This window comes from Chanodichthys erythropterus, chromosome 9 (assembly GCF_024489055.1).
Source record: "Chanodichthys erythropterus isolate Z2021 chromosome 9, ASM2448905v1, whole genome shotgun sequence".
Classification (NCBI taxonomy): domain Eukaryota; kingdom Metazoa; phylum Chordata; class Actinopteri; order Cypriniformes; family Xenocyprididae; genus Chanodichthys; species Chanodichthys erythropterus.
In genome coordinates, this window is record NC_090229.1 from 35,450,188 (window position 1) to 35,471,064 (window position 20,877).

The 20,877-nt window shown below is 37.5% G+C and overlaps 1 protein-coding gene across 1 annotated transcript; it reads left to right on the forward strand.

The window, feature by feature from the left end:
- The first annotated feature begins 204 nt into the window (after window positions 1–204).
- Window positions 205–20,081, forward strand: stc1 (stanniocalcin 1). The gene is made up of 4 exons (XM_067394065.1): window positions 205–379; window positions 15,428–15,570; window positions 16,781–16,992; window positions 19,036–20,081. Exons 1-4 carry the CDS (start codon window positions 265–267, stop codon window positions 19,316–19,318), a joined length of 753 nt encoding a protein of 250 aa, XP_067250166.1. The 5' UTR covers window positions 205–264; the 3' UTR covers window positions 19,319–20,081.
- The last annotated feature ends 796 nt before the right edge of the window (window positions 20,082–20,877 follow it).

A 20,877-nucleotide genomic window follows, 5' to 3' on the forward strand; every position in this document is an offset into this window, starting at 1 on the left:
CTGCTGTGATGTGATTGGGCTGAGCGGCGAGCTCGTGATGCTCGGGCACATATAAAGGGCGACCTGCGCTCCTGTCATGCACGCGGCTGGAAGAAGAAACTGCTGAAGAGATCAGCCGGACAGACAGAGCCTTCATGATACTGCCCACATCACACGCATTTCCTCAACGAAGTGGCCAAGAACACGCACCGCACACCGCGCAAGACCTAAAGGAAATCCTCTTTTATTGCCCTTCATAAAAGCCACAGTGTCATTTAGTGAGAGATGCCGCCAAGGACCGGACTTTTGCTGCTCGCCGTGCTCATCGCCTCCGCGTATGAACTGGATCAGAACGAATCCTACTCGCCCAGGAGAGCACGCTTCTCCCACAACAGCCCCTGTAAGTAGGAAGCGTTCTGGAATAATGTGCCGGTTGTGTGCTGACGCGCATGCATTGGGTTTGCTTGGTGTAGGCTAGATCATATGAGAGCTGTCATCTCTATGACGAGCTCTCATCCAATGCATCAATTGACCTGCTCTGTGACAGATGTATCAGCTAGGCTGAGTGAATATCATGTTCATCCTCTGACCTGCATACGAGGACTCATCATAGCTCATGATGAGCTTCTTTTGATGCATTGAGCGAGATGAATGAATGTGAATGATGATTCCGCCGTCGCTTTCAGCCTCAAAAGAAGGAGTTTCTACATTGGGGGGGAAATGCTAGAATTAAAAAAAAAAACTGTTAATTGGTTACCTTACCACATAACGTTTCAAGACAATAGCCTACTTTTACTGTAAAATTGTAAAATTAAAAGTAAAATCTATTAATTAGTCTGCCCTATAATTTAAAAGAATATGCATTTAACAAGGCAATAAATACACTTTTGTTTTGTTTTTTAAATGGTGTATCTTTTAATTAAAAAGTATTGCATTATACTATGTAGAGGGACAAAAATATAATACAATAAACATGTACCTTATAATGTACAGGAAAAAGAAAATACTATATTATATTAGATTGTTTTATGGCACAATGTATGAATCACCTTAAAATGAATGGAGATTAATGGCCAAATTCCCTGCATGCAACCCATCACATTTGTTTAGATTTCCCACTCCTTTAATCTGATTGGTCGAACATGTTACCAAGAGTGCTGGTATTTTATATAACAGAACTGGTGCACTTCACTGTTTTGCTGAGTGGGTTGCAACATGCATTTGGCAAGTGGTTAAATTCTGTGTCAAGTGTTAATATTTACTTCTTATTTATAGAAAAGTAATAGCATCCTCATAATCATCCTGTGTACTGAATATAAGTATGGCTTTGTCATGCTGATATTCACTATTACAGCATTCTTGCTTGTGTGATAATTGGATTATATTCTGTGTTACTCTGATGGTGTTTTTGCATTTGTGTTGGGTGACGCTGGTTCTGTCTTAATGTTATTATTAGCCTCAGTTGCCATTTTTATGATCTTTAAGTCATCATGTGATCTTCCATTATGGTATTAGCACATTTTAAATTAGCTAAAAAATGTTGGTATTGACATTATATCATTTATATATCATTATATCCACAGCTAACAGGTTACTGTAAAACAAAATGTGTTTTTCATTTCTCACATCATATTGGACAGGTAGATTTATCAATGTACACTCTTAAAAATAAAGGCTCCAAAATGGGGGTTTTCACAGCAGAGGAACCATTTTTGGTCCCCCAAAGAACCTTTCAGTGAGCAGTTCTTAAAACGACCATGTTTTTCTTAGTGTGAAGAACATTTTAAACATCTAAGGAACCTTTTGTAGAATGGAAAGGTTCCATGGATATTAAAAGTTCCATGGAACTGTCAATGCCAATAAAGAACCTTTATTTTCTAACATGTAGGGCATTCAAGACCTGCACATTCCCGATATGGACAAAACCAAACTAGATTTGAAATTTCAAAGGCTTTGACATTTAAACCCTCTCATCCCAATTTAGCAAACATTACATACATTTGAAATCACTACAGTGCTTTCTAAATAGATATATATCATTGTTCCTTTCTTAAAGTGATAGTTCGCCTAAAAATGTAAGTTCTGTCGGTAACCAAACATTTGATGGGCCCCATTGACTTTCATAGTATCATGGAAGTCAATGGGGTCCATCAACTGTTTGGTTACCCATATTCTTCAAAATATCATGTTTGTAAGAACAACTTGAGGGTGAATAAAAGATGACAGAATTTTCTGTCACTTTAATGTAGGTTAATAATTTTCTGTGAAGATCCTTTATATAAAAGGCTTTCCCTGGTGAGGCCATTCTATCATGCTCCATGTTCTAGTTCTCATCAAATGAACCAGCTATCCAAGCTCTTCAGGTTTATTTGAAAATGACAGGTGTTTTAGAACATCCCACAGCAGGTGTAAAGATTACGCAGGTAGAGAATTGGAGGGTGGGCAGTTCGCTTACACTAGTAGGATGCTTTAAATGACACTGTGTGCACCTGAAAGGGCCCAAAATTATTACAGATGATGAATTGTTCTGACCTACTGCTCATTAGATTGACACTGAAGATCTGGTGTTAGTGTTACAAAAGGTTCTTGCTTTGTCATGAATGAAGTCAGTAATTCATATGCTGCAGAGAAAAGCTTGTCCAAGTGTCAAATAGCGGATCTGTGTGTGGTGCGGGACGCTCAGTTCCGTTCTGTCTCTGGTCAGGACGTGAAAACCTTTGTCAAACTCCACTTGGTATTTGCATAACTTCCTGTTGTACTTAGTTGCCAGGGAGACATGTACTGACTCAGTGCTTTTGAGACAAAGCGACAGTGGTGCACCAATAATTCCAAAAAAGCAAAATGAACAGTATATACTTTACAAAACATAACAAGAAGGGTATATTCCAAGAAAAGATTATTGCTAAAAAATGTTTTTTTTTTACATTTAATTTCTTCAAGCTGAAATTGCAGTATTCATTTTCCAAAGTTAGTTGATATGTTATTGAGACATTTTTATGGGGTTCATCCATTTACAACTGCAATTTATTTCTCATTATCTTAAAGGGATCGTTCACCCAAAAATGAAAATTTAATTTAATTCAAAATTTATTTACTCATCCTCAGGCCATCCAAGATGTAGGTGACTTTTTTTTCTTCAGTGGAAGAGTAAAGCAGATTTTTAGCTGAAACCATGGTCTTCGGTGATTCATATAATGGATGTCAATGGGTGCTGTCACTTTGAGATTCAAAACAACATATGCAGACAAAACAAAATGAATACCCACGGCTCCTGGTGATGCATTGAGGTCTCAAGAAGTGAACTGATCAGTATATGCGAGAAACTGAACATTGTTTACAATATTTTTACCTGTAATCCACAGCCTCGACAAACGGTCCTCCTGAGCATGTTCACGACACTCTGGAGTACTAGCTTCCTGTCGCATAATGACGTATGTGTGGGAGTGACCTCGTGTGAGCTACGCTGTTTGTTTACTACAGAGAGGGCGGACACATATGTTCAATTGTTTATCAAAGAGGTACTTGTGCTTATCCTGGATGATGCAACCTATATAAAAAAATTAAGATTATGTTCACTTGCGCAGTCTCAGTCGGGTATATATGGCTGTCTTCGACTAAAGATTTTTCTGCTCGACTAGTAGTCATTAATTTTAAGCATTTAGTTGATTAATCACATGTTTAATAATATATATAAATTATAATAAAGAACCTTTAATGCGTACATAGCTTAATCAGTGCTCAAGCGCACGCATAAAGTTTGCCACAGAGCACCGGCAGAATTGATTAATTGATAAACTAGTGTTTTTGGCTGCAGTTATGAAGTTGACTATGCTGACTCTTCATCTCCGCAGTAGTGCAGGCACCTTTGGATTACATAAACTGAGAATATTTGTTTTCCATTTGAATAGGTTCATATAAAAGTAGACATTTCACTTTCTATTCGGTTGTTTAATCTAACGTCACGCGGCAGCGCTTCCGAGTCCAAACGCTCTATCTCACCCCCGCATGCTAATATACACAAACACAATTTGGTGTAATACTACAAAAAATATATAATCATAACCTTTATCTCCATACCAAAATTCCAGATGGCCAGACAGTGATTCATCTTTTATAAATCATTAAAATATTAATGTCTGTGACGCTGTGAGCACGGAGACTGTAAGTATTTAAAATGTTTAACTTTTTAAAATGTTTTATGTTTAATATTAATAAATGGCGCTCATAAATGGCTGTTGATGGCATTCTCAAGTGAAACAAGTTGAGGCTTGGACCCAGAAACAGCGTTCCTTACGTTACGACTTGAGCGGATAGATATAATTTCATGTTTGTGAGGCAAGTTTACATGGAGTTTTGGTTCTTTTCTTTTTTTGGTGCACTCAAGTTCACAAGTTCACGGTAGAAAGCGCACCTTGTTTGCTTTCATTATTTTACAAAAGCACAACATTTTGTTGTTGTTGAGCGAGCACACAAATAAAAGTACTCTTCACAGATTCAAAATATGTATTACTCTTATCTGTATGACCAAATATGACGTAAGTATTTTAAGTGCAAGTGATCGCACCGGCGCCTCCGTGTTAGCTGTCGTGCAGTAAGCGTGCTACTATTCAGCTTTCAAACTCTGCACAAACACTTGAATAGCCCACATTTCTCTAGGTTAACGTTAAAGCGAGCGGCCATGTAAAGTTATTTTGCTATATAGAAAAGTTGCTGCTATTTTATATATATATATATATATATATATATATATATATATATATATATATATATATATATATATATATATATATGTGTATGTATATATATAGGTGTATGTATATATATATATGTATGTATATATATATATGTATGTATATATATATATGTATGTATATATATATATGTATGTATGTATATATATATATATGTATGTATATATATATATGTATGTATATATATATATATATATGTATGTATGTATATATATATATGTATGTATATATATATATATATATATATATATGTATATATATATGTATATAATAGCTATATTTTGAGGTCGATGAATGACAGGCCAGCGTTTGGATGTCCAGCTGTTGATGATCTGTCCGTCACAGACTGTGTGACTTTGCCACTTCCTTTGGATAGTTTTTTTCCTGCAACTAAGTGAATAATAACACTTTGGTTGACTAAGCCTCTTCTCGTCAACTAACGGTTAGTCGGCTATTAGGGAGCAGCCCTAGTTTGAGCTCATACGTCATTATGCGTCAGGAAGCTTGTGCTCCAGATTGTTGTGAAGTCGCACTTAGGACAATTTTCCAAAGGCAAAATGTTGTAAATAATGTTCAGTTTATTGCATCGTTTCACTTCTTAAGATCTCATTGTATCATCAGGAGCCACGTGTATTAATTTTGTTTTGTCTGCATATGTTTTTTTTTTAATCTCAAAGTGATGGCACCCATCAACTTCTATTATATGAATCACAGAGGAGCACGGTTTCAGCTAGAAATCATCTATATTGTTCTTTTGGAGAAGAAAAAAAAAGTCACTTGCATCATGGATGGACTGAGGGTGAGTAAATTAGCAGCAAATTTTCATTTCTGGGTGAACTATCCCTTTAAGGCTCTGCAGTGTCAGTGCCCTCATTTGTTGTACATTGATGAGCCACCTATGGAATCTTTAAATAGTGAAAAAAAAGTCCAGTCATAAATGAATGAACTCTGCTTGACATATTAAAACAATTGCAGTGCCGCCTCCAAATCTTTGAGGTACAGCTGAGTCATGCATTGGAGTCTGGTGTGAAACACTGACACTCAGGGGCCACAAGTTCAAGTCAGGGTCATGCGCTCTGCAAGTTGAAATCTGAACAGGTAGCTATGCAAGTGTAGAAAATGAATTATTCATTCCAACAATTCACCCTATTAGTCTGTGTGTGTAATATCACCTGTCAAGAACAGTATATAGGGGCTCTGATAACTTACCCAGTTGAGGTTTTACAGCACTTGATGATACATGACTGAGTAAGAGAGAAAGCAAACACAAGACTGTGCATTGTCTATTGATGTGTTTTCTTGGATCTCAAATGAGTCCTGACCTGTCAGGGCCCATCGCAGTACCCTCAAAATGATCAGAGTGAGTCGGCCAAGCTGTGTTCAAGTTTCATTAGTCACAATATGTCTAATCATCATGCCTGTTTTCCCACTGCAATACAATAAGTGCTCTATGAAAGCATCAAATGCAATATCAGACCCATATTTTACGTCTCTTCTCAGCCATGAGCAGTATAAAAAGGGACAACCCCTTAACTGTGTGGCCCAATTCATCCGTAACTCTACTTTCCCCTGTAAGGTTACTGATGACGTCTAGAGGAGTGTCCGATGATACAGAAAAGGCCCTCTTATAATGCAATAACAGTAGCAAAATCAGAGTAATTTCATTTGTTTTCCCTGGGAGACGCAGTGTAATTTGGCTTCATCATACATTTAAATGAAAAAATACCTTTGTCGAAAAAATACACTGTAAAGAGAATACTTATTACAGAAATAATGTACTTTAAAATGATATGACTGAATGTAATGCTTTTAGACATTTTATTGTATGTTATTTGCAATTAAATGAAAATGTATTATAGTTTAAACTTTGGCTATATATCTGTGTGTTGGCAGTGTGTGTGCACAACCACCCTATAATGATAAAAATCCAACCACTCTTTTTTTTTTTAATCCCTGTAAATCATAAGCAGTGTCTCAGAGCAAGCCGTTTCCAAATCCCTGGCAGTGTGACGTCACATTAGCCACATGCCCCGCCCACGAATGTTGACAGACACTGCCGTTTTAACATAGAACCGCCCTGAGGGAGATCACAGCCAGTTGTACAGTATGCCATCGCTGCACTGACGAGAACGTCTCCCAAGCGTTTTATGTGTTCTGTAGCTGGATGGATTAATCCACAGAGCTCTCTCCATTTATTCCCTAAATCTGAGCCGCTGAAGATGAGGTAGATTCATTTAGTTTTTTTTCCCTCAATTCTACCGAAATTAATTTATGTCTGCGTGAATCATTTCACACCAGACTACTTTGTGAACGAATATCAATACAAAGGGACAATACAAAACAGAGGTTGTGCTAAAAAGTTGTTACTCAAGGATAGATCAGTAAACTGTTCATGATCCAGATTACAGCCTCCAGAGTGATACTGGATACGGCAGTAATGAAGGTGAGAGCACTTTATTACAGTTCATCGGAGTTGATTTACAGATATAAAGTTTACCAGTTTATTAAACACCACCCGAAAAGGCATAAGGTCTGTATATATTTGTTTACTGTTAGTTGTAACAAGTATTTCTGTGTACTTCGCTGTGTATGTTGATGATAATGCAAGGGAGAGAGAGAGAGTTTATGGATAATATTTTAATGCACACATGCACTGTGTTTTATTAAGCTCTTACAGTGATTTTCTAGAGTGAAAACAGACGCTTCATATTTTGTGTGAAGTACAATAAACATCATAAAACACTTCTGTAAAGTTTTGGAGATCATTCGGATGGGGTCTGGTAAACAGGCTTGTACTAATATAGTGGAAGAAGACTTAGAATATAAGTTATAACCGTAATTTAACTAAACTATACCTGTTCTATCTGTTTCTGACATTATAGTGCGTCCTGACTGACTCCTGACACTGGAGAATCAGCTCTTGAAGCTCTGCCCTCTTAGGTCAGGGACACACACTGAAACGGCGTGTTTTTGCTCAACCGCAAAAAGTGGCAATTTTAACATGCTATAAAAAATTATCTGTGGTATTTTGAGCTAAAACTTCACATACACACTCTGGGGACATCAGGGACTTATTTTACATTTTGTAAAATGGGGAATAATAGGTCCCCTTTAAGAGTGTTTTTTTGATCCTAAAATATATTTTATTGTGATTTCTATTGAAATTATATATTTTTAATGTGCTTTAGTATGTTAGTCATTATGTTAATCAACAAAATAAGTGTGCCTCTTTAAAGCACAAAAATGAGTATTAAAGGATTAGTCCACTTTTAAATAAACTTTTCCTGATAATTTATTCACCCCCATGTCATCCAAGATGTCCATGTCTTTCTTTCTTCAGTCGAAAAGAAATTAAAGTTTTTGATGAAAACATTCTAGGATTATTCTCCTTATAGTAGACTTCAATGGGCACCAAACAGTTGAAGGTCATGATTAGTTTCACTGCAGCTTCAAATTGTTCTACATGATCCCAGATGATAAATAAGGGTCTTATCTAGTGAAACCATCGCTCATTTTCTGAAAAAATTGAAAATTATATAAGTTTTAACCTTAAATGCTCATCTTGAACTAGCTCTCTCTTGTTCTCCTCTATTAGAATTCCAGCAGTGTAGACACTGCTAAACGTAATACTGCCCTTCACAGGCCAAAGTTTGAACTAATTGTTATATACTATTGAACTAGAATATTGCATATAAAAATTAGTTCAAACTTTGACCTGTGGAGGGCAGTAATACACTTAGCAGTGTCTACACTGCTGGAATTCAAATAGAGGAGAAGAAGAGAGAGCTAGTTCAAGATGAGCATGTCTGGTTAAAACTTGTATAATTTAAAAAAAATTTTTACAGAAAATGAGCGATGGTTTAAATAAGACCCCTATTTCTCATCTGGGATCATGTTGAACAATTTGAAGCTGCAGTGACACTAATTTTGACCTTCAACTGTTTGGTGCCCATTGAAGTCCACTATAAGGAGAATAATCCTGGAATGTTTTCATCAAAAACTTTAATTTCTTTTTCGACTGAAGAAAGAAAGACATGGACATCTTGGATGACATGGGGGTGAATAAATTATCAGGAAAAGTTTATTTAAAAGTGGACTAATCCTTTAAAACAATGATTAAAATGTACTATAAGGTAAAACCTTTTCATTTGGCATGATTACAAAGTGTACTTAAGTGTGTTAAGAAACAGTCATGAAAGGGAACTCTCTTTAAGTACATTTAAGTGGCCTTTTAATACAGTAATATAATATTTTCTGCAAGTACACATTTAAATATATATATATATATATAGGCTATACTTGTAGGATTTGAAGTAAACTATAAGTGCGCAACTAAGCATACTTCTTTTTCACAAGGGTAAGTAGTCTAAAAGCACACCAAATGCTCAGACATGGGTCAGCAAGACTCCTCAGGTTAGATCACATGAGTTTGTGAACACCATGGTACAAATTTGCTCTGAAGCAGAACAACTTATAGTCATGTATTCACAAGGAAAACTGTTCTATTGATAAGAGAGGCCAGTCATGGAAGCATTTCACCATCACTTGACCCAGCGCTAACAGCGAGTGTGAGAAAGTGATACAATTTGTATTCATATTAAAACGAAGATGTTTATCATTTTTATGACTCTGTCATAGCTCTGGAAAGTTTTCAGTTGTGTTTCATTGAAGTTTCAACTTTGTCTTTGATGCTTCTTCTTAAATTCCTTTGGAAGACTGAAAATAGAAACAAAACAGTGACAATATTGATGTGAATGTGAACCTGCACAGATCAGATCATTTAGTTTTGGAAGAATTTGATGAGAGGTGTTTGAGCTCATATTGAGATCTCTGACTTTAGTACCTTGGTATCTGCTGAGCATGGTTTGAGATGTTGTGAACTTTAGATGAGATGTGTGGGATCCCTGCTGAAAAAAGCTATTTGCTATCTTTAGCTAGTCTCCCAGATTCGTTTGGACAGTTTTTCAACTGGTCAGAGTGAGAGACCAACTGGACATCCAGTTAAACCAGCTAAACACCAGCGTGGCCAGGCCGGGAGACTGTATATGAGAAATTATTGAGTTTTAGCCATTACGTTGTCTGTAAAACACAAAAAAGGTTAGCAAGTGATTTTCACACTAAACTAATGATAATGTGCATAATGCCAGTCTATGGTCTTCATTGGCTGCATGCAAACAACATCTACTTTAACCCGCCAGAAATTCAGATATGGTAATAGGTGTTTTATTTGTGACACACGCTGTAAATTCGCATCATGTGAAGACGTGCGACCAGTAGAAGATCGATTCGTCACCTCTTAACTGATATTTTTGCAGTAAAGTCGAGTAGGTTCTATATTTTTATATTTTGAATGTATTGCTTTAAGTTATATGTTGAATTCATGTTTATAAAAAAGATGCTGTAGACCGCAATGTCATATCATGACCGTTACAGCATCCGAAGAAATTTTGCACGTTCAAAGTCTAGTGTGACCGCAGAGGAGGCTCTCAGAAAGGAGGGGTTTAGAGAGACCGGATTATTTATCAACCTGTTTCAGACACTGTGAGAAAAGAGGTGATGCAGCAATGTATACTATGAGAAAATTAACGTTTTTGACCATGGATCTCATAAACTCACTGTAGGAGACCTCCAAAACAAAATTATGAACACTTAAAGGGTTAGTCCACTTTTAAATAAACTTTTCCTGATAATTTACTCACCCTCATGTCATCCAAGATGTTCATGTCTTTCTTTTGTCAGTTGAAAAGAAATTAAGGTTTTTGATGAAAACATTCCAGGATTTTTCTCCTTATAGTGGACTTCAATGGCCTCCAGACAGTTGAAGGTCCAAATGACAGTTTCAGTGCAGCTTCAAAGCAGTGGCGGCTACTGGTCTGTCAGAGAGGGGAAGCTCATTTTCGGCCTACATCATAAAATTGTCTATTTATTTAAAAGTAAATTCTGCCCTACGTTCCTTTTCAAGAAAATGGTCTGTGACCCTGTCGTACCAACTAGGAGTCTTTTCAAGTGACTTGACCAGTGTCCTCTCAATGGCCAGCAGTACATTTTATTTGTCACAGCACTTCCAGTCAGCCAGCTAACTTTGTCATACCAGGAGAGCTGAAAAGACCTGTTATTTTCCCCTATCTTTTGCACTGAATCAATCTTAGGTGTTGATCTGCCCTGCTGTTTAATTCTAAGTTTTTCCTCGTAAGGAACACTTTCAAATGGCTTCGCCAAAATCAGGTCGACAATATTAGCTGCCATCGTGCGCAGTTTCACCCACGACGCTAGCCTAGCCTACTAACGTTATATGAATGAATGAACGATCTAAAAAAAAAAATTAAACTCTGTAAAACTGAAACAAGGAATGTGGTGTATAATTGTGTGAAATGTACGATGAAAATCAAGCAATTTCGCCAAGCAAATATCAAAGAAATAGGTTGCAGCAGTTTTTATTTCGACTGAACTTGAGAAATCCGCGATGGGACTGAGCGCGAATAGCTTCAGTGATTCCTTATAGTACAGAATCGCTGTCAGTCAAAAGGAGATGCAGTCTTTCGACAGACCCTCCAATCATCACGCAGAAGCTCGGCGTCCGGGCCAGCCCACTCCCCATTCACCCCCAGAGATGCTGAGCGTCCGTGGGCGGGACATAATCGCAGCGTTTATCCAATGACCGTCTAGTTTCGAAGCGCTGAAAAAAACCGTTCAAAGCAGCCCCATTGAAGTCAATGGACGCTGGGCTTCAATAGGGAAATGCACTGTGACGCTGCGGGAATGTATGAGAAGGAAATCGAGTCAGCCGACCTGCCAGGGCCGTCGGCAGAACATATAGAATGGGGGGGCATTCGGTTTCCATAGGGGGGCACACATTTTTATAATCTGATAAACAGACGTTCGCCAAAATAATAATGTCCCGTATTTATTATTAATGAAATAGACTTCTATAATGAAATAAAGTTCTATATTACCACAAAAACACAAGATATTCGATCCTAATTAAACTACACCAAAAACGAAACCCCTTTGCATTATGGCAATATAATTTGCAAACACGAGACACAAAAGCTTTTCAATTCCTCGAACAGCACAATAATAAAAATGATACATACCAAAACAGCAATAAATAGGCTAGCCTACATCTATAGCATATTTAAGTGTAACTAAGACTTTTGAGTGCACTCACCATTAAAATAGTTGAAGGCGGCAGGTCTCCGAGTGATAGTCATTAATAAATACGGCCTAATTATGTTTCGAGTTCCGTTTTGTGTAATAATGCGTTAAATATGAATTTTATGCCAAGGCGGAGGGTGAACCAACTCCAGGGTAAGGAGATGCGATTTCCATTTAAAAACATATTTAAACAGATTTCCTCGAAATAGCTTTAACTTGTCACAGCACAACCTACATATCCCAACATAAACACTGCTGATAAATTATTATTTGTTAATAAAGTGTTTACGTTCACAAACCACTGTTAATTTTAACAGATTACGCACACGGAATTTGGCAGAGAGTGCGCAAAAGGCGCTCTCTTTATAATCAGTAAAAAATCTCGCTCATCTTAGTTCATTGCGATCTCAAGAAGTTCTGTAACAATGAATTAAACTGACTGCATAATTACATAACAATTTACATAATTTTTTGTTAACCAAAATCTGTTGATTTCTGGAACGCAATGACAAGTCAGAGGTGTTTAAGTTAGCACTGAACAAAAACTCGTTTTGAGCGGCGAGTGGATTTTGAGTTGTAGACGCTGGCAAATATTCCCTCATTATAATTCGTTCTAGAAATCAACAGATTTGTTCGTGATTAGCTACAGTGCTCAACACTCCAACGTTCTAAAGTATTGTGGTTCTTCAGAGCGCAAACACAGAGGCGCACTGGATCATTTGCCAAATATGTTTCGCCAATATGCTAATATTAACTGATCCTAGACCAGTAGTTATGTGCAGTTTTTCCCTCTACAAGTAATCAGAAGCAGCAGCAGGTAGGCAGTGGTTTGAGTGAGAAAATAGTCTCAAGTCCATCGCCGAACCACACACACTCCGCCTAATTTCTATTTCATATTTCTGAAGACAATGTGTTATTTAAAGTCACCGTTGTAGAGAGAGTTTTCCTATGAGCTAAATGCTGCTGAAGACATTTCGTTCTGGAATATGTAAATAGCCAGATCCACAAATAAGGTTTTTGCTCTCAATCGGAAGTTTGCTGGATGACTATTAGGGGGGCACGTTGTGTCATCTGGGGGGGCACTGCCCCCTAATGCCCCCCCTTGGCGACGGGCCTGCGACCTGCTATATGTAACTGATTCTGAACGAACTCGTCTTTGAGATGAACGTTTTCTAACGCATTTTTAGTCAATAAAATGTTAATACAATAGTACATATTTGACCATTAATTTTGTGACATTATAAGGGAAGCCGAGCTTCCCTTGCAGTCTTAAAGAAATCGCCACTGCTTCAAAGGGCTTTAAACAATACCAGACGAGGAATAAGTGTATTATCTAGAGAAACCATCGGTTTCCCTATTCTACTTACGGAATGAACGTAGCACCAGTTTTGTTTTTTCCGTAAGTAGAATAGGAAAGGCGTAGGACATACAGCATAAGCGTTTTCAAGAATGCAGAAAACGGAAGAATGCTCAAGGTGATAATTTGTGTTTATAAAGCATATACAGTTGTATTTTTTTTTTAAATGACTGATCGTTTCTCTAGATAAGACCCTTATTCCTCGTCTGGTATTGTTTAAAGCCCTTTGAAGCTGCACTGAAACTATAATTTGGACCTTCAACCGTCTGGAGGCCTTTGAAGTCCACTATATGGAAAAAAAAAATCCTACAATGTTTTCATCAAAAACCTTAATTTCTTTTCGACTGAAGAAAGAAAGACATGAACATCTTGGATGACATGGGGGTGAGTAAATTATCAGGAAAAGTTTATTTAAAAGTGGACTAATCCTTTAAAGGAATAGTTCACCCGAAAATGAAAATTATCCCATAATTTTCTCACCCTTAAGCCATCCCATGTGACTATCTTCTTTCAGCTGAACACAACTGGAGTTATATTAAATAATATACTGGCTCTTCCCAACTTTGTAATGGCAATGAATAGTGAATGAATAGAAGAATAGAGTTTTTGAAGCTCCAAAAAACACATCCATCCATCATAAATGTAATCCGTATGACTCCAGTGAGTTAATAAATGCCTTCAGAAGTGAAGTGATAGGTTTTGTAAGAAAAATATCCATATTTAAAACTTTGTAACCCAATGTAGGTCGTAGCTCCTCTTCTATTATATCGAATTGTGGTGATCAACATAATGCCAGAAGTGCTGTCAATTGAGTTTAACTTGTATTGAACCCATAATATTCTATTAATGTGCACACTGAGCAAATGGCCTTAACAGAATGTACATCTGAGATCTTGCCCTAACCTGCTCCTATGGACAATAGACATATTCATTGCATGACATTTGGGGGGTTTCTGGTTATTTCAGAAGTCTGCCTTTTGCCAGGAGCATTGACACAGCAACACACAGCCTATTTTTCCTTCAGATACAGTAAAGTGAGTGTGCAGTAACACCAGTCCCTCTGACACAAACACCCTTGAGGTTTTTTCTCGGCATGGCATGGGATCCCAGCCCTGCAGGCTACGAGTTTGTGTGGCAAAACGTTTATAGTCTTTGGCGCGGAACTGTTGTAGGTGGTGGTTTTGGCCCTCTTACTAACCCCGCTGAACATTATTGTCTTGTCACATGTAACGGTAATGGAAACAATGGGTCTTGTGCCAAAAGAGACAGTTAGCAGAACCCAATAGAGAGTGGTACACATGCCCTACACTCCTCTCTCTCACTCCCTGACGACGAGGGCAAACATAGGGCACAGAACGCCCAGACTACCACAAGAACCCCTCAAGGCCTGCTGTGGGTATTCTTCATTCATTGGGTCACAATTCCAAGAACAGAAAAATAGCTGGAATACCCATAAAATTTATGGCAGAGAGTGGAGTGGAGTAATGACGCCAATGCTTGGCTCAGTTATTATACATTTCAGGGTGTCAAGTGGCTAGTCAAGATTGTTGTTATTTGTCATTTTAAGACGAAATTTGGCTTGATATCAGAACTGAATGGAAACTCTCACCAAGTCACACATAAAATCCTAGTACTCATGGAGCGTTCCCGTTTGTTCTACAGTTCCCCCAGATTGGATGGTATTTAAACATCCCGTAGGCTGGATGGTGATAATGAGAATGTGTCCCCTTAAAAATGATCCCATGTTCACTTGTAAGCAAGGTGAGGAATTAATTATCTTGCCTAAATGGTTTTACAAGTTCATTGGTACTACACACAATGTGTTTCTCCTTAAATCTTTTCCCATGAGAATATGTTCTAGCATTAACTGCCCCATACCTCCACAATGGGAGTCCAAACTGTCTCCAAAGACTGCTCCCTCAACGACCCTAAATTCTCCAGGTTCTTTGACGATGTACAAGCTGAACTGTCCATGTAATAGAAGGAAGTTCGTTTATTTCATTGACTGAACAGAGAATCACTCAATCCAATAGATAGATAGATAGATAGATGACATGTAAGTGCAAAGTTACAGTCAACAGAATGTCTAATGCTCTAAAGGGGACCATCAAAATAAAGTGTTACCGAATGCTTTTAGGTTCTTGTAATGTTCTTGTAAAATATAACTGTGATTTTCTTCTTGCAGCGGATGTGGCACGCTGCTTGAACAGTGCACTCCAGGTGGGCTGCGGTGCCTTCGCCTGTCTCGAAAACTCAACCTGTGACACAGATGGCATGCATGACATCTGCAGGTCCTTTCTCTACAGTGCTGCTAAATTCGACACTCAGGTATGTAATTCATGCCAAAGTACAATAGAATATCAGTTCATCAATGGAAACACAATATCCTTTTATTGTCAAAGACGCCTATTGAATGAATCCTGTCAAATGAATGCAGCTGAATTCCACTGAGATGGGACTGAACTCTGAAAGGCCTGATGGGAGATATTATTTTCAAAAGTTCTTATCACAGAGTGAATTATAATGCCATTCTTAATTGATTAATCTTATATATAATATATATGTCACACTAAATGTTGTCCAAAGGCCAAAGTATACTTCACTTTTTTACGCGTATGTGAGGGTCAGCGTACAGTGCGTCATCTGAATAGTATGTGCACTGCCGCATTTTTTAACTGCACGCACTTTGTATTCGCATTTAATTTTTTGCAGTTATTACTTTAGCGACAAGGTGGCACCCATGCCCTGGGGGTGTCGATTAACAAGGTATTCGAAGAAAAACTGCATAAACAGAACAAAACTGTGTGGTGAGAAATCGAGTCCCCCCAGGAATCAGGTCTCCTTTAGGACCCCAAATGTGATCCCATTGGTTTAACAAACTTTTAATGGGTAGTATTTTTAGGGCCTGAATACAATTCCTGCAAAATCATGTTATCACGGTAGACATCGTGATAACAACTTTTGATCATTACCGCCTGGGTCCTAAAGGAGAACCGATTCCTGGAGGGGGGACTCAATTTCTCACAACACCGTAACGCATGCAAGCTACAGCAACATTGGAGGCCTACACAGACGAGAGATTGTGTGAAGAGGTTAGAAAGTACCCTCATATGTACAACTCTAGCATGAAAGAATACAAAGATGTTTATATGGGATGTAACTCATAGAGGTATTGTAATTTGGCGCAATGCATGTGCGTCGAACGCCTGTGTATGTGTATGAGTCAAGTGAAATATACTTTGCAAGGCTGTGTGTTTGACTGTGTGCGAACTCTAGCGTACGCCTAAAAAAAAAAAAAAAGAAGAATACTTTCTGCCTTAGTTTGTCGCCCACCTCAAGCAAAGTTCTTATTACTAAGTTACTTTACGAATTGATTCATCAAAAAGAACTGGTTCAAAAAAATGACTTGTTTGAGAATCATTACTACTTTTTACTGGTTCCACTTTATTAAAACTAAAACCTCTCCTGTTTCATGAGATGGATTGGAGTCAAGAGATCAGGCCTGTGCTTGACATGTGGTTTCCTGTTCATTTTGCAGGGAAAGGCTTTTGTGAAAGAAAGCTTGAAGTGCATCGCCAATGGCATCACTTCTAAGATCTTTCTAACAGTCAGACGGTGTTCAACCTTCCAGAGGATGATATTGGAGGTTCAGGAGGAGTGTTACAGCAAGTTGGACATTTGTACAGTGGCCAAATCAAACCCAGAAGCCATTGCAGAGGTGGCTCAGCTACCCAGCCACATTCCCAACAGGTAAGACTCTTGAACGGAATGAAAAGTTTCCATCTTATGGTATATTCAAAAACACAGAAAGGGTTTCAGGATTGTTGACCTTACCATTATGCTAAATTAAAGAATCAGTTAGGTGGATTCCCTTGTGGAAAATATGTACCCTTATTTATATCGAATGTGCACTTGTAGTGTACTTCAAATCTTAAAAGTAGTTTATTACACAAGTTAATAGATTTTAGATGTACTAAATTGCAACTTCATCATTACAAATGCATAATTACAAATATATTTAAGTACATGACATATAAGTTTCAATAGAAATGACATTAAGGCATATTTTAGTTTACCATAGATGCTTGTCAGTACATTCAGCAGTACACTTTAACCATATTTTAAATGCAACAGAATAATGAAATTACAAATAAGGTTGTACTTTTGTACTAATTAAGTGGTAAAATGCAATTAAGTATAACATGCAGTTAAGTGTCTGGAAACATTACATTCAGTTTGCACTCATGTATATTCTTGTAGAGTATATTATTTCTGTAATTGCTTATTTTAAAAACTATGCTACTATTTACTTGTTTTTCACAAGGATTATTGACCAAGACCCAACTGAGCTGCTTGTGTACAATTTAGCAGTGGTGGACTGTAACATATAAAGTTTTGTCATGATACAGTCCGACATCAATTCTCTTACCCAGAGATACAATATTTGCTAATACTTCAAAACATGCCACTATAATATTGATCAATATTATGATATTATGTGCCTATTTTACACAACCAATTAACTTACATATGCAACCAAAATATATAACATGAACATTTAACTGAAATTTGCAAATCCAAAATACTTATACATCCATGACTTGAGTCCAGCAGTAGAGAATATGTTGTCTGTGTTCATTTTTTGATGATTTTTTTGATTGTGTTGAACAGTCAGCAGAGATTGCTTGCAGATATGGCTAACATGAGAGAGTCAAATTAAAGGTGCAACTTCAAAATATATATCGATTTCTTTTAATTCGAAGAAGAAAACAAGAAAGATTTGCTCACAAATCAGACACAAAAGGCATCTGAGAAAGTTTGTCTCTACACTAGAGCAATATGTAGCCAATTAAATATTTTAGAGCAGAGCTAAACTATTCATTATAGAAATTTCCCTGACTTGTCCATGACTTCTAAGATTTTATTAATTTCCATGATCTTTCCAGGTCAGAAAAACACAAATTCCCTGATTTTTTTCCAGGTTTCCTTGACTGTGGGAACCTTCATCCTCACAGTAGCTGGGTTCCCATTGAAAATTCGGATAAAGAAAACACATTCAGAAAGGTCACATGATCAGAACATTTGCCATCTCTCAGTATAGCAGTGGCTTTTATGTTTCATTTAGTGTCTTTTTTTAGTGCTGTTAAATCGATTAATCGTGATTAATCACATCTAACATAAAAGTTCATACACACACATATATATTTTCAAACTTTTATGTTAGATGCAATTAATCACGATTAATCGATGAGACAGAACTACTTTTTTTATTATTAGAGTATATTTTTTAGTTTACGCGCCTTGTTTCGGATTTTTGAAGGCACAGTGAGTTTTTGGGTTTTTTTTAGATCAAGATAATGCGAAATATTGTGTTTCCATAAACTAGGTTATGTGCATTATCTTGTGTGTCATTAAACCTGGATAGTCTCCATTACCAAATGCAGAAAATAAGAAAACCCACTTCAGTCTATGATTACATTTTTATGTGAATTTTGAGCATCAAGTTTTCCATTGCACAAAATTTGCATAAAAATAGGAATAGTGCAAACTCCGCAAGTGTCTAATGTGACGTAGACTGTAATCTATCATAAGCTTGCTATAAATATTGTCAACTGATTTTGTGGCAGCAGCCAATATTTAAAAGAAAATAATAATTTGTGTGTCGTTCGAAAATGACTCTTACACATTCTTTCGTTTCAGATTCCCAGCATCCTCTCTAGCTTTCAAATCTTGCTTAACCCACTAATTTGTTGACGCACTGGCTCAGCGTGAATTTTCTCTGTCTCGCCGCAGGTTTTATGGGAAACTACTGCAGAGTTTGATGGAGTGTGACGATGAGACGGTGGACCTGGTGAGGGCAAATCTGTTGACCCGATTAGGGCCCGAGATCACCATGCTCTTCCAACTACTGCAGAACAAGCCGTGTCCGTCTGCTGCAGTACCTACTGGAATGGAGACTCGTGGTGGGTGGCGGTGGTCTGTCAGTCCCCATGGATACAAGAACCAGCCAAATCTACGCAACAGAGATGCCTCGAATCTCTTTGGCAAGAAACGCAACATTGGTGACAGCTCTTAACTTCAGACCAATTTGCCAGTCCAAACTTAGCCATCGAGCACACATACACAAACGCAAAGTGAAAACACACACACGCACACACACACACACACACAAAAGAAAGCAAGACAAAACAGTGGTTTATTTTCTGAGGCTATACAGGGACACATTCCTTCTCAACTGGAAAAAGGCATGCACCAGTGCGAAAACATCTCGAATGTCAAATTCTCTGTTTATCACTTCATACTCGACGGAAAGAGTTTCACGCGTTATCGGAAATCGGCCGGGTTTACAGACCGATCCGTGAGTAGGTCAAGTCAAGGTCGTCGTGAAACCCAGCGGGAGTCATTGAAAATAATAATAAAAAAAAAAACAACAAAACAATAAATAGCCATTTGTATATGAAATATATCTTACAGAGATTACAGCAAAGAAAATGTATCTGTATATAAACTGAATCTAGCGTTGATGTGAAATAGTTGGCATGTGTTATAGAAATAAGAGTGTACTATTTATTTATTAACAGATATTTTACTACTACTTTAGCTGTTAATCTCAAATTGCCACTAGCCTTTTTGTGAAACTCTCCCATTTGGCGAGAGCTATCTTTAAAGATCTATGTGCAGGAATTCATTAAAATACCAAAAAACTGAAGTTCACTTCAAACGCCGTAAATCATAAGCATCGAGCACAGCAACAGTAGATGTCAGCGATCCACACTGGACGACCAATCGTTATTTATAAAAAAGGGAGAGAAAACTTCTCTTCACATTCCTTCGGCTTCGTTCTGTAGACCTACAGGAGCTTTTTTTCCACTGTTCGAAAACATTTTCTTGACTCTTGGATCGTCTCTCTACTTATGATCTGTTCAAGTAGTGCAGTACAAATAAACTCTGAGAGGAAATTCAGTTCGAAGCCCTGAGAACATTGTTAGCGCTACGTCTAAACACATATTTTGGCCAACTCATTGGAGAGATGAACAAATTACTCCCTGGTGAATATGACACGCAGAAGTGAGTTCAAGCACGCTGTTCCCAGCATTGCTGAGACGACAAAAAAACCCATAAAAAAAAAAAACGAAATGTCTATTTAAAAACTTATTAATTGACTTATTAATATTTATTTTCTTACTGTATTATTTAAATGTTTATTTTATTACATTTCTGTGGGCAATATTAGTTCATTCAGCAAGCATCGGTTTACAGATATTGTGCTCTTTAATTGCTTAGGCATCCGTTTTTGGGAGCTATTTTAAATTTATTTAATCGATCACTTTATTTAGTCATTCTGAGTTGACTGTAAAAGACCCATGTAATGACTCTGTGCTGGTCATGGGGGAACACGCTGGTCATATGAGTCAGGTGAATGTTATATGGGACCACTATAATGCAAAAGTTTATTGAGCATTGCCACATGCTGTGTATACATTCAGGGGTTAATCAGCTATATAGAGTATATCATTAGCTTTAACAGAGTAACTGACATCCAGTATTTCATAGCGCTGGAGGGCGATGCAGTTCAGCCATCGTACGCGTTAATTTGGGGCAGTCGCTGCAAAGTGTTTTCTGGAGCCATTCTCG